The sequence below is a fragment of the Ranitomeya imitator genome, chromosome 4, assembly GCF_032444005.1.
Source record: "Ranitomeya imitator isolate aRanImi1 chromosome 4, aRanImi1.pri, whole genome shotgun sequence".
In the NCBI taxonomy this organism is placed as follows: Eukaryota; Metazoa; Chordata; class Amphibia; order Anura; family Dendrobatidae; genus Ranitomeya; species Ranitomeya imitator.
Window position 1 is genome coordinate 228,125,913 of NC_091285.1, and position 14,780 is coordinate 228,140,692.

General features: G+C 50.6%; 1 protein-coding gene across 1 annotated transcript in view; it reads right to left on the reverse strand.

Moving 5' to 3' along the window:
* Nucleotides 1-14,262, reverse strand: part of LRRIQ1 (leucine rich repeats and IQ motif containing 1) — a 269,506-nt gene extending 255,244 nt beyond the window's left edge. The window contains exon 1 of the mRNA XM_069764400.1: nt 14,123-14,262. Within this exon, the coding sequence (XP_069620501.1) occupies nt 14,123-14,245 (123 nt within the window). The 5' untranslated portion in view covers nt 14,246-14,262. The remainder of the gene's footprint in view (nt 1-14,122) is intronic.
* Between the last annotated feature and the right edge of the window lie 518 nt (nt 14,263-14,780).

Genomic DNA, 14,780 nt, shown 5'->3' on the forward strand with positions numbered 1-14,780 from the left:
CAGGTTTTTAAAAACATCAGATAGGGATTGCATACATTAGTTAGGACTGCTCTGATAAGGGTATACCGTGAAGATTGGTAGAGCAGCAAAAAACGTATCAACCAAATACCCTGTTTTTTACATCTTTTACTAGCACTTGCGGATTACTGCAACATTTTTTCAAACTGAGTGTTTTTGGTTTTACTATTCTCTTTTGTGTCTTCATCATGCAGATTATGCAACACCAAAAAGCGAATATCCTCCTGATGCGCAGGAGCCATGCACATGGTCAGTTGGGTCCAGTACTGAGGCTTATTCTTTGCCAAAGGCGTAGCATCAATTCCTCTCAATGGAATAGGATACTGCAAGGGCTCCAAGAAAAACCCACAGCGCCTAGCAAACTCCAAGTCCATCAAATTCAGGGCAGCGCCTGAATCCACAAATGCAATGACAGAATAGGATGACAAAGAGCAGATCAAAGTAACGGACAAAAGAAATTTCGACTGTACAGTACCAATGGTGGCAGACCTAGCGAACCGCTTAGTGACTTAGGACAATCGGAGATAGCATGAGTGGAATCACCACAGTAAAAACACAGCCCATTCCGACGTCTGTGTTCTTGCCGTTCAGCTCTGGTCAAAGTCCTATCACATTGCATAGGCTCAGGTCTATGCTCAGATAATACCGCCAAATGGTGCACAGTTTTACGCTCACGTAAGCGTCGATCGATCTGAATGGCCAAAGACATAGACTCATTCAGACCAGCAGGCATAGGAAATCCCACCATGACATCCTTAAGGGCTTCAGAGAGACCCTTTCTGAAAATTGCTGCCAGCGCACATTCATTCCATTGAGTGAGCACAGACCACTTCCTAAACTTCTGACAATATATCTCTACCTCATCCTGACCCTGACACAGAGCCAGCAAATTTTTCTCTGCCTGATCCACTGAATTAGGTTCATCATAAAGCAATCCGAGCGCCAGAAAAAACGCATCAATATCACATAATGCAGGATCTCCTGGCGCAAGGGAAAATGCCCAGTCTTGAGGGTCGCCACGTAATAAAGAAATAATGATCTTAACTTGTTGAACTGGGTCACCAGAGGAGCGGGGTTTCAAAGGCAGAAACAGTTTACAATTATTTTTGAAACTCAGAAACTTAGCTCTATCTCCAGAAAACAAATCAGGAATAGGAATTCTAGGTTCTAACATAGAATTCTGAACCACAAAGTCTTGAATATTTTGTACTCTTGCAGTGAGATGATCCACACAAGAAGACAGACCTTTAATGTCCATCACTACACCTGTGTCCTGAACCACCCAAATGTCTAGGGGAAAAGAAAGACAAAACACAGTGCAGAGAAAAAAAAATGGTCTCAAAACTTCTCTTTTCCCTCTATTGAGAAGCATTAGTACTTTGGGCCTCCAGTACTGTTATGAACTGGTGATTTAGAACCACAATGGACCTGGTGGTTAAGAGCACACAAAGTGACCTGATAGTTACTAATAACATAGGACGAGCTCTGAGACGTGGGAACTCTGCTGACCGCAATCCCTAATCCTATCACACCAGACTAGAGGTAGCCGTGGAGCGCTCCTGACCAGACCTAGGCGCCTCGGGCACAGCCTGAGAAACTAGCTAGCCCTGAAGATAGAAAAATAAGCCTACCTTGCCTCAGAGAAATTCCCCAAAGGAAAAGGCAGCCCCCCACATATAATGACTGTGAGTAAAGATGAAAATACAAACACAGAGTTGAAATAGATTTAAGCAAAGTGAGGCCCGACTTACTGAATAGACCGAGGATAGGAAAGATAGCTTTGCGGTCAGCACAAAAACCTACAAACAACCACGCAGAGGGCGCAAAAAGACCCTCCGCACCGACTAACGGTACGGAGGTGCTCCCTCTGCGTCCCAGAGCTTCCAGCAAGCAAGACAAACCAATAAAGCAAGCTGGACAGAAAAAATAGCAAACAAAAGTAACACAAGCAGAACTTAGCTTATGCAGGGCAGACAGGCCACAAGACGATCCAGGAGAGAGCAAGACCAATACTGGAACATTGACTGGAGGCAAGGAACAAAGAACTAGGTGGAATTAAATAGAGCAGCACCTAACGACTTAACCTCGTCACCTGAGGAAGGAAACTCAGAAGCCGCAGCCCCATTCACATCCACCAGAGGAAGCTCATAGACAGAACCAGCCGAAGTACCACTCATGACCACAGGAGGGAGCTTGACCACAGAATTCACAACACCCAACACTTTTCCCAACCGTAAATGTAATCCAAACCCTAACCCTAACTTTAGCCCCAACCCTAACTGTAGCCTTAACCCTAACCCTAGCCCTAACCCTAGCTGGAAAATGGAAATAAATACATTTTTTAATTTTTTAATTTTTCCCTAACTAAGGGCGTGATGAATGGGGGTTTGATTTACTTTTATAGTGGGTTATTTAGCGGATTTTTATGATTGGCAGCCGTCACACACTAAAAGACGCTTTTTATTGCAAAAAATATTTTTTGTGTTACCACATTTTGAGAGCTATAATTTTTCCATATTTGAGTTCACAGAGTCATGTGATGTTAGGAGTCGAGTTTCCTCTGCTGCACAGGGGGAATCTCGATCCGTGTCTGCTGCGGTCTCCCATTCGGTATTGGCCGCGGTGGGCTCTGCTCAGCGGAGACGTCGCTCCCAGCGTCTCGCTGGGGCTGATTCGGTGCATAGGGTCACTACTGCCTTTTCTGGCTTTCCTATGGTACCCTGCACTGATCTGCGGGGAGCGAGCCTCTCTGGGACTAAGTCCTTGTTTACTCACACTGAGCATGCCCAGGGCAGTGTCTCCCATTGGAGGTCGAGGGCCACATGTTCGGTCACATGCTCAGGTGCTGCAGTACATTCCATTGGTCCTTCTGGAAGGTCCTGAAAGGGCAAAAACTTCAGTAGCAGCTTCCTGTGCTGCAACTATATAAACTGCGCATACCCGCACGGCCATGCGCTAGTATTGTCTTATGTTATGTGCTTTGCGCCAGTGTGGTCACATGTATGTGCGTTCAGGGACCCGGCTGAAATAAGCCCCTAGAATGCTGGCTCCTCCGGCGAGGAGTTTTGTGTGTTTGTGTGACCACTGACTGCTCTCTGTTTGGGCAGTTAGACTCCACAGAGGCACAGGCTAACAGGGCACAGTGCTTTCCTTTCACGGCTACTCAGTGAATTAACTGAGTTAGTCTATACCGCCATATAGCTCCGCCGTTTGCTAGCAGCAGGTACTCCTGCACGGTGGACCCCGGGCTGCGAACGCACCAATATCAATAAACATCTCTATTTACTCGGTGCGTTCCGCTAGCCCTAACAGAATACTAGCGCCAGGGTCTGGCTAGTAAATGGCGGACATTCAGCAATCTTTGCGGTATATCCAGCAGCTGGAGGGTAGGTTGGCGGCTCTCGAGAGCTCAACCTCAGCTGTGGATGTTACCGCAGTTGCTGTACAGGCTGCTAGCGTGGCTGCAGCAACCTTGTCCACTGCCATCCCTGTTCCGACGTTATCTCGCCTCCCGCTGCCAGAAAAATTTTCTGAAAATAGCAAAACTTGTAGGGGATTCGTGAGTCAGTGCTCTATTCACCTCGAGCTCCTGGCTGCACGTTTTCCTACAGAGCGGGCTAAGGTGGGATTTATTGTGTCTCTTTTGTCGGACAGGGAGTTGGAGTGGGCTACGCCGCTGTGGGAGCGTGGTGATCATGTGGTGCAGAGTGCTCCGTTGTTCCTGAGCACTCTGAAAAAGGTCTTTTTAGGACCTCAAGTCACCCATGACACAGCGCTCCAACTACTGGCATTAACTCAGGGTGAGTCCTTGGTCAGCCATTTTTCCGTCCGCTTCCGTACTTTAGCTTCCGAGCTGGAGTGGTCGGATAAAGCCCTTATCCCCATATTTTGGAGGGGCCTGGCTGACCACATTAAGGATGCTCTGGCCACTAGGGAGATTCCTGCCACACTGGAGGAGTTAATAACTGTCTCTACTCGTATTGACCTCCGTTTTAACGAGCGGAGGTTGGAGCGAGCCCAGTGTAGGCAGAGGTTTTGGCTGGCTCCCACCTTCGCCAAACCTTTGGAATCTCCAGTCCAGGCATCCGAGTCACATCAGGCCTTAGAGGTGACACGAGCGGGATCCAAGTCTCAGTCTGCCCGTGCACATACGGTCCGTCATGTTTGCCAGCAGTCAGGACACCTTGCCTCCAAGGGTCCTCAGCGGTCGGGGAAACGTCAGCGTCTAGTGGCAGTTGGAGGAGGTACACTAGACACGGCGACGTTTGCCTCAAAGTTGTCCTTCAAGGGGACAATTACCATAGGCCCATCCACTCTTATGGTCGAGCTATGCGTGGATTCTGGGGCAGAGGGTAACTTTATGTCTTCCGCTTTTGCCCAGCGTCACGCAATACCCTTGGTGATGCTCGCCAAGCCAGTAACCGTTTGAGTGGTAAATGGGTCAACACTACCTTCACAGATTACCCACCAAACCATTCCTTTCTGTGTCTCCATCACATCAGGAGATAATCTCCCTATTAGTCATTCCTGAGGGAATTGATGAGGTCCTGTTGGGGATACCATGGCTTCGCTACCATTCTCCTCATATTGAGTGGTCCTCTGGGAGAATTTTGGGATGGAGTAAATCCTGCGAGGGTAGATGTCTGAGGGAGTGCGTTCAGGTTGCTACTACACAGGTACCCGCAGATCTTTCCTCTCTCCCCAAGCACTATTGGCCCTATGCAGACGTGTTCTCCAAAAGAGCTGCAGAGACCCTTCCGCCTCACCGCCCCTATGACTGTCCTATTGACCTCTTGCCTGGTGCTGAGCCTCCACGGGGTCGAGTCTATCCGTTTTCTCTCCCGGAGACGGAGGCAATGTCCCTGTACATCCAGGAGAATCTGGCAAGAGGATTCATTAGGAAGTCAGTGTCACCGGCAGGGGCAGGGTTCTTCTTCGTACAGAAGAAAACTGGAGACTTACGTCCATGCATAGACTACAGGGGTCTTAACGCCATCACCGTTAAGAACAAGTACCCACTACCCCTGATATCTGAGCTGTTTGATAGGCTACGGGGAGCGAGGGTATTTACAAAGTTAGATCTGCGGGGTGCTTACAACCTGATTCGCATCCGTGAGGGGGATGAATGGAAGACGGCTTTTAACACCAGGGATGGGCACTATGAATATCTGGTGATGCCCTTCGGGCTCTGTAATGCCCCACCCGTTTTCCAAGACTTTGTGAACGACATCTTCCGGGATATGCTCACCACCTCGGTCGTAGTCTATCTGGATGATATTCTCATCTTCTCTCCAGATATTGACTCCCATCGGAGAGATGTTCGCAAAGTCTTCGACCTCTTACGGGCAAACTCCCTCTACGCCAAGTTGGAGAAGTGTGTGTTTGAGCAGGAGTCCTTGCCTTTCCTTGGTTATATCATCTCTGCCCAGGGTTTGGCTATGGATCCTGCCAAGCTACAGGCTGTAATGGACTGGCAGGAACCCCATTCTCTTAAAGCGGTGCAGCGCTTTATGGGGTTCATTAATTACTATCGCCAGTTCATTCCACACTTCTCAACTTTGGTACCTCCCTTGGTTGCCCTCACCAAGAAGGGAGCAAATCCCAAGTTGTGGTCAGAGGAGGTCTCCAAAGCCTTTCTCTCGATCAAGTCACACTTCGCTAGCGCTCCCATCCTACATCGCCCCGATGTTGATAAGCCATTTATCTTGAAGGTGGATGCCTCATCCGTTCGTGCTGGAGCAGTCCTTTTCCAAAAGGATGCTCAAGGTCGGAAGCATCCTTGCTTCTTCTTCTCCAAGACCTTCACACCAGCGGAGAGGAATTATTCCATCGGGGACAGGGAGTTGCTGGCCATGAAGTTGGCTTTTTCGGAGTGGAGACATCTCTTGGAGGGAGCTCGCTTTCCCTTCCAAGTCTTCACTGACCACAAGAACTTGGTGTATCTGCAAACGGCCCAGAGGCTGAATTCTCGCCAGGCTAGATGGTCCCTGTTCTTCTCCCGGTTCCATTTTACTCTCCATTTCCTCTCCGGGGAGAAGAACGTTCGTGCTGACGCTCTCTCCCGCTCCGTGGTGTCATCGGAGGAGGAGGAGGAGCCTCGGCTTATTGTCCCTTCTGAGAGCCTGAGAACTGTAGCTCCGGTTTCGCTAGAGTCTGTGCCCCCGGGCAAGACTTTCGTACCAGCTAACTTGCAACCGGAGGTTCTCTCTTGGGCTCACTCCTCCAGAGTGGGTGGGCATTTTGGGACCAAGAGGACATCTGAGCTTCTGGCGAGAACATACTGGTGGCCGCATATGGCCTGAGATGTCAAGGACTATATTCAGGCGTGCGTTTCTTGCGCCCAGAATCGGTCTCCTCGGCAACGGCCTGCTGGATTGCTTTACCCTCTACCGGTGGCAGACAGGCCCTGGGAGATGGTCGGGATGGACTTTGTGGTGGGTCTACCCAAGTCGCGTGGCTGCTCCATTATTTGGGTTGTCACTGACCATTTCTCCAAGATGGTGCATTTGGTGCCGCTTCCTCGGTTACCCTCAGCACGGGCCTTGGCGGTGTTGTTCATTAAACACGTTTTCCGATTGCATGGTATGCCTGATAAGATTGTCAGCGATCGGGGTCCCCAGTTCGCATCTCTGTTTTGGAGAGAGCTCTGCCGTTTACTCAGCATAGAGTTAAACCTCCCCTCTGCATACCATCCCGAGACGAATGGGTTGGTGGAGAGAACCAACCAGACTCTGGTGACATATTTGCGACATTTCGTCTCTGCTAGGCAGGATGACTGTGCATCTTTGCTACCTTGGGCGGAATTTGCCCTGAACAACGCCGTAGCCGATTCCACTGGTCAAACTCCTTTTCTCCTTAATTACGGCCAGCATCCGCGTGTCCCTGTGCCCATGCCCGTGTCATCCACCGATTCTAGGGTGGCAGACTGGGCGGTGGAGGCACATGACATCTGGGACCGCACTCAGGATGCCATCCGGCCCTCCAAGGAGAGAATGAGGGTTTCGGCTGATACACACCGGCGCCCCGCTCCGGTCTTTGCTCCTGGCGACTTAGTGTGGCTCTCCGCCCGTAACATCAGGCTGCGAGTTGAGTCCACTAAGTTTGCTCCTCGCTACATTGGCCCGTTTAAGGTTCTGGAACAGGTCAACCCTGTGGTCTACCTTTTGGCTATTCCTCCACGCCTTGGTATCACCGATACTTTCCACATTTCCCTCTTAAAGCCCGTTCATTTGTCCCGGTTTTCCGAGTCATCTGCTGGGACATCGGGTTCATCCACGGATGAGTTTGAGGTGAATGCTATTGTGGGGTGCAAGGTGGTACGTGGCAAGAAATTTTATCTGGTGGACTGGAAGGGTCACGGCCCAGAGGATAGAACCTGGGAGCCTGTGGAGCACATTCGGGCTCCGCTGCTTATCGCAGCTTTTGAGCGTAGTGAGGCTCAAGGAGGGGGGGGCCCTAGGAGGGGGGGGTAATGTTAGGAGTCGAGTTTCCTCTGCTGCACAGGGGGAATCTCGATCCGTGTCTGCTGCGGTCTCCCATTCGGTATCGGCCGCGGTGGGCTCTGCTCAGCGGAGACGTCGCTCCCAGCGTCTCGCTGGGGCTGATTCGGTGCATAGGGTTACTACTGCCTTTTCTGGCTTTCCTATGGTACCCTGCACTGATCTGCGGCGAGCGAGCCTCTCTGGGACTAAGTCCTTGTTTACTCACACTGAGCATGCCCAGGGCAGGGTCTCCCATTGGAGGTCGAGGGCCACATGTTCGGTCACATGCTCAGGTGCTGCAGTACATTCCATTGGTCCTTCTGGAAGGTCCTGATAGGGCAAAACATGCTCAGGTACTGCAGCACTTTCCATTGGTCCTTCTGGAAGGTCCTGAAAGGGCAAAAACTTCAGTAGCAGCTTCCTGTGCTGCAACTATATAAACTGTGCATGACCGCACGGCCATGCGCTAGTATTGTCTTATGTTATGTGCTTTGCGCCAGTGTGGTCACATGTATGTGTGTTCAGGGACCCGGCTGAAATAAGCCCCTAGAATGCTGGCTCCTCCGGCGAGGAGTTTTGTGTGTTTGTGTGACCACTGACTGCTCTCTGTTTGGGCAGTTAGCCTGTGCCTCTGTGGAGTCTAACAGGGCACAGTGCTTTCCTTTCACGGCTACTCAGTGAATTAACTGAGTTAGTCTATACCGCCATATAGCTCCGCCGTTTGCTAGCAGCAGGTACTCCTGCACGGTGGACCCCGGGCTGCGAACGCACCAATATCAATAAACATCTCTATTTACTCGGTGCGTTCCGCTAGCCCTAACGATGTGAGGTCTTGCTTTTTGTGGGACGAGTTGACGTTTTTATTGGTAACATTTTCGGGCACGTGACATTTTTTGATCGCTTTTTATTCCGATTTTTGTGAGGCAGAATGATCAAAAACCAGCTATTCATGAATTTCTTTTGGGGGAGGCGTTTATACCGTTCCGCGTTTGGTAAAATTGATAAAGCAGTTTTATTCTTCGGGTCAGTACGATTACAGCGATATCTCATTTATATCATTTTTTTATGTTTTGGTGCTTTTATACGATAAAAACTATTTTATAGAAAAAATAATTATTTTTGCATCGCTTTATTCTGAGGACTGTAACTTTTTTATTTTTTTGCTGCTGATGCTGTATGGTAGCTCGTTTTTTGCGGGACAAGATGACGTTTTCAGTGGTACCATGGTTATTTATATCTGTGTTTTTGATCGCGTGTTATTCCACTTTTTGTTCGGCGGTATGATAATAAAGCGTTGTTTTTTGCCTCTTTTTTTTTTTCTTATGGTGTTTACTGAAGGGGTTAACTAGTGGGACAGTTTTATAGGTTGGCTCGTTACAGACGTGGCGATACTAAATATGTGTACTTTTATTGTTTGTTTTTTTATTTAGATAAAGAAATATATTTATGGGAATAATATTTTTTTTTCTTTATTTAGGAATTTTTTTTTTTTTTTTCACACATGTGGAAATTTTTTGTGTGACTTTTTTACTTTGTCCCGGGGGGGACATCACAGATAGCTGATCTGACAGTTTGCACAGCACTCTGTCAGATCAGCGATCTGACTTACAGCGCTGCAGACTCTGAGCAGGCACTTGGTAAGCCACCTCCCTCCCTGCAGGACCCGGATGCCGCGGCCATTTTGGATCCGGGCCTGCAGCGAGGAAGGAGGTAGGAGACCCTCGGAGCAACGCGATCACATCGCGTTGCTTCGGGGGTCTCAAGGAAGCCTGCAGGGAGCCCCCTCCCTGCGTGATACTTCCCTATACCGCCGGCACACCGCGATCATGTTTGATCGCGGTGTGCCGGGGGTTAATGTGCCGGGGGCGGTCTGTGACCGCTCCTGGCACATATGCCAGATGCCAGCTGCAATAGGCAGCTGACACCCGGCCGCGCATGATATACTATCCCGTCGGTGGGCATACGGGCCCACCACACCTCGACGGGATAGTACGTCATATGTCAGAAAGGGGTTAAAATAGGGAGAACACCCCCAAAAAATGACGTGGGGTCCCCCTATAATAACCAGAAAAGGCTACGCAGACAGCTGCGGGCTGATATTCATAGCCTAGGAAGGGACCATGGATATTGGCCCCCCTGGCTACAAACACTAGATCTTAGTTGCGCCAATTCCGGCACTTAGTCATTCTCTTCCCACTTGCCCTGTAGCGGTTGCAAGTGGAGTAATAGTTGTGGGTTTGATGTCACCTTTGTTTTGTCTGGTGACATCAAATCCATGGCTTAGTAATGGAGAGATTTCAATATCAGTGACTTCAGCGATAGTCACTGATGCTGCATCTCATTCATTTACCAGTGGTTTATAGCCGAGGTGGTCACATCTTAGCACCGTCCTGGTTGTAAACTGTATATACCCCAGATAGGGATTACAACATATGACACAATGACAGACAGGTACGGTATGATGTTGTTTTTATTATTTTATTTTTATTAAAGGAGGAGGGCGTTGCAGGAATTAGGAGTATAATAAAGATGGGAAACGGTGTAGTGTTTTATTTCATTCAAATACTTTATTCTGGCTGTGTCTTTATTTAGCCTGTAACAGCAACAGGATTAGTAATGGATAGGTGTCTTAGAGAGTGGCTAAAGTGCCGGAATTGGCGCATCTTAGAGAGCGGCTGAGAGCTGGTGTTTGTAGCCACGGGGGGAGGGCAATATCCTTGGCCCTTTCCTAGACTATGAATATCAGTCCACAGTTGTCTGCATAGCCTTTTTTGGTTATTAATTATAAGGGGACCCCATGTAATTTTTTTGGGGGGTTCCCCCTATTTTTATAGCCAGTAAAGGCTAAATATACAGCTGTGAGCTGATATTAATAGCCAGGGAAGCTCCATGGATATTACCCCCTTCCCAGGCTATAAACATCTGCCCCCAGTTGCTGGCTTTCCCTCTCTGGATTGGAAGATTGCGCGGGATCCCACATCATTTTTTCCCCCAAAAGAATAATTTATTAATTAAATATATGTCCCCTAATTTGCACACACACACACTACTAATTGTATTGGTCACACACATATCTATATATCTACCTATTCTGCATCTATTTACTGTATGTAAAACTTGTCTTCTATCCTTTTGGCTCCTGCAGTGATTTTACAGAAGCCGAAATATGAATTACCGGCTAATATTCTGTCAATCTCTCTATGAAATATAAAGTCATATACATATGTGTGTCACTGATTTTATATATATATATATATATATATATATATATATATATATATATATATATATATATATATATTTAGATATATTGAAGAATATTTCGTTTTACATATTGTGTCAATGACAGAGAACTGCTGTATGTAAAAGCTCATGTTAGAAATCACATTGCATACAGATGTCATACGGATACCAGATGCGAGGAAGTCGCATCATCGCATTGCAAACGGATTACACACGGATAACCATACGGAGAACACTGGTGCGATTCTCGGCCATATTGTTATATGTTAAGTGTAACCCGGCCTTAGGCTACATTCCCACAATGAGCTTTTTGATGATTTTTAAAGCTGAGTATTTTTGATAAAAGTTACTTGTTCTAGTTAATGGGTGCAGAAAATCTGCAACATCAGAAACTCACCAAAAGCTCATTGTGGCACCGTCGCCTTAGTGGCGATTGTTTAGGTGTATTATAGTTTACCATTTTTAATACCTAAACTTAAAAATTTATAAACCAAATCAATGATAAATTGTAATTCTGTGTGACTTGTGCTGGCAGTTATTAGAGAGTTTGGTGGAGTCGATCATGAAGGAAGGACATGGATGACGGACGGAAGCACATGATGGACATGGTCACACAGACGACGGGAGGAAGCACGTGATGGAGAGACACAGCCACACGGACGACAGGAGGAAGACACGTGATGGAGGGACACAGCCACACGGACGACAGGAGGAAGCACGTGATGGAGGGACACAGCCACACGGACGACGGGAGGAAGACACGTGATGGAGGGACACGGTCACACAGACGACGGGAGGAAGCACGTGATGGAGGGACACAGCCACACGGACGACGGGAGGAAGCACGTGATGGAGGGACACAGCCACACGGACGACGGGAGGAAGCACGTGATGGAGGGACACAGCCACACGGACGACAGGAGGAAACACGTGATGGAGGGACACAGCCACACGGACGACAGGAGGAAACACGTGATGGAGGGACACAGCCACACGGACGACGGGAGGAAGCACGTGATGGAGGGACACAGCCACACGGACGACGGGAGGAAGCACGTGATAGAGGGACACAGCCACACGGACGACGGGAGGAAGCACGTGATGGAGGGACACAGCCACACGGACGACGGGAGGAAGCACGTGATGGAGGGACACAGCCACACGGACGACGGGAGGAAGCACGTGATGGAGGGACACAGCCACACGGACGACGGGAGGAAGCACGTGATGGAGGGACACAGCCACACGGACGACGGGAGGAAGCACGTGATGGAGGGACACAGCCACACGGACGACGGGAGGAAGCACGTGATGGAGGGACACAGCCACACGGACGACGGGAGGAAGCACGTGATGGAGGGACACAGCCACACGGACGACAGGAGGAAACACGTGATGGAGGGACACAGCCACACGGACGACAGGAGGAAACACGTGATGGTGGGACACAGCCACACGGACGACGGGAGGAAGCACGTGATGGAGGGACACAGCCACACGGACGACGGGAGGAAGCACGTGATGGAGGGACACAGCCACACGGACGACGGGAGGAAGCACGTGATAGAGGGACACAGCCACACGGACGACAGGAGGAAACACGTGATGGAGGGACACAGCCACACGGACGACGGGAGGAAGCACGTGATGGAGGGACACAGCCACACGGACGACGGGAGGAAGCACGTGATAGAGGGACACAGCCACACGGACGACGGGAGGAAGCACGTGATGGAGGGACACAGCCACACGGACGACGGGAGGAAGCACGTGATGGAGGGACACAGCCACACGGACGACGGGAGGAAGACACGTGATGGAGGGACACGGTCACACGGACGACGGGAGGAAGCACGTGATGGAGGGACACAGCCACACAGACGACGGGAGGAAGACACGTGATGGAGGGACACGGTCACACGGACGACGGGAGGAAGCACGTGATGGAGGGACACAGCCACACGGACGACAGGAGGAAGCACGTGATGGAGGGACACAGCCACACGGACGACGGGAGGAAGCACGTGATAGAGGGACACAGCCACACGGACGACGGGAGGAAGCACGTGATGGAGGGACACAGCCACACGGACGACAGGAGGAAACACGTGATGGAGGGACACAGCCACACGGACGACAGGAGGAAACACGTGATGGAGGGACACAGCCACACGGACGACGGGAGGAAGCACGTGATGGAGGGACACAGCCACACGGACGACGGGAGGAAGCACGTGATGGAGGGACACAGCCACACGGACGACGGGAGGAAGCACGTGATAGAGGGACACAGCCACACGGACGACAGGAGGAAACACGTGATGGAGGGACACAGCCACACGGACGACGGGAGGAAGCACGTGATGGAGGGACACAGCCACACGGACGACGGGAGGAAGCACGTGATGGAGGGACACAGCCACACGGACGACGGGAGGAAGACACGTGATGGAGGGACACGGTCACACGGACGACGGGAGGAAGACACGTGATGGAGGGACACGGTCACACGGACGACAGGAGGAAGCACGTGATGGAGGGACACGGCCACACGGACGACGGGAGGAAGACACGTGATGGAGGGACACGGTCACACGGACGACGGGAGGAAGCATGTGATGGAGGGACACAGCCACACGGACGACGGGAGGAAGCATGTGATGGAGGGACACAGCCACACGGACGACGGGAGGAAGACACGTGATGGAGGGACACGGTCACACGGACGACGGGAGGAAGCACGTGATGGAGGGACACGGTCACACGGACGACGAGAGGAAGACAAGTGATGGAGGGACACAGCCACACGGACGACGGGAGGAAGACACGTGATGGAGGGACACGGTCACACGGACGACGGGAGGAAGCACGTGATGGAGGGACACGGTCACACGGACGACGGGAGGAAGCACGTGATGGAGGGACACGGTCACACGGACGATGGAAGCACGTGATGGAGGGACACGGTCACACGGACGATGGAAGCACGTGATGGAGGGACACGGTCACACGGACGATGGAAGCACGTGATGGAGGGACATGGTCACACCATACAACATTAACAAGCCGCAGGCGTAAACAAAAAGCACATAAAACATGATGCTCTGCATAAGAATAAAACATCTTTATTAATGATGTACGCCAATTTCCAGCTCGCCTTTTGCACGGTCAGTCACCTACACTGCTCTAGTCCCCATAACAACCAGGGCTCAGCGCTGTACAGAGCGGAGAAATGAAAGCTGACCTCTGATTGGTGGAACACTGACATATGACAGGCATGGAAGCTGTGCGGCCCACGGTCTCCTAGCAACGGACGAAACAATCTCCTGCCTCGGTGTAACCGGCTTCCTTCCCTCCCGCCGCCGTCCGCACATTCTCACCTCTTCCTCGCCACGTTCTGTAACGCTGCCGTAGTCTTCCTCGGGGTCCTCCTCCGGTGAATCGCGCTCCGCAGTCTCCGACAAGACTAGCCGACTCAGTTCGAGCTCGATATCATCCTCCATGTTTACCCGCTCACGTGATCACTGCTCAGGGAGGGAGGGGGAAGGGCCGTGTGACGTCATGACCGAACTGTCAGGGCCAGTGAGGGGCCGGTTCCCTTGGCGGTGAGAGCCGGTGCTCAGCGCTCTGTCAGTAGTGAGGGGGTGTAGGAAGAGCCGGGGCAGGAAGGCAGAGGGTGTCCCCCAATAAATAGGACCTTCTCAGGGAAAAGGTGCCCCTGTACTCAGAGCCCCAGGAGTCAGTGACCACACTCAGACCCATGAGTTAGCCCCCATACCCAGAGCGTCTTAGGAGTCCGCGCCCCATACACAAAGAGTCCCAGGAGTCCGCATCCATAAGCATAGAAATAAAAGACGGGCACATCCAGACAAGTGTGAACAGGTGCATACCAGGAGCAGCTACCTCCATATACAAAAGAAGGTTGTGCTCTATTGTGCTAAAGCATGTCAATGTGAAATACATGAAATATGAATAGTTATACGGCTTCTGGATACTAGGAAAGAAAAGAGGCACTTTGCACATTAATTGGCCAAATCA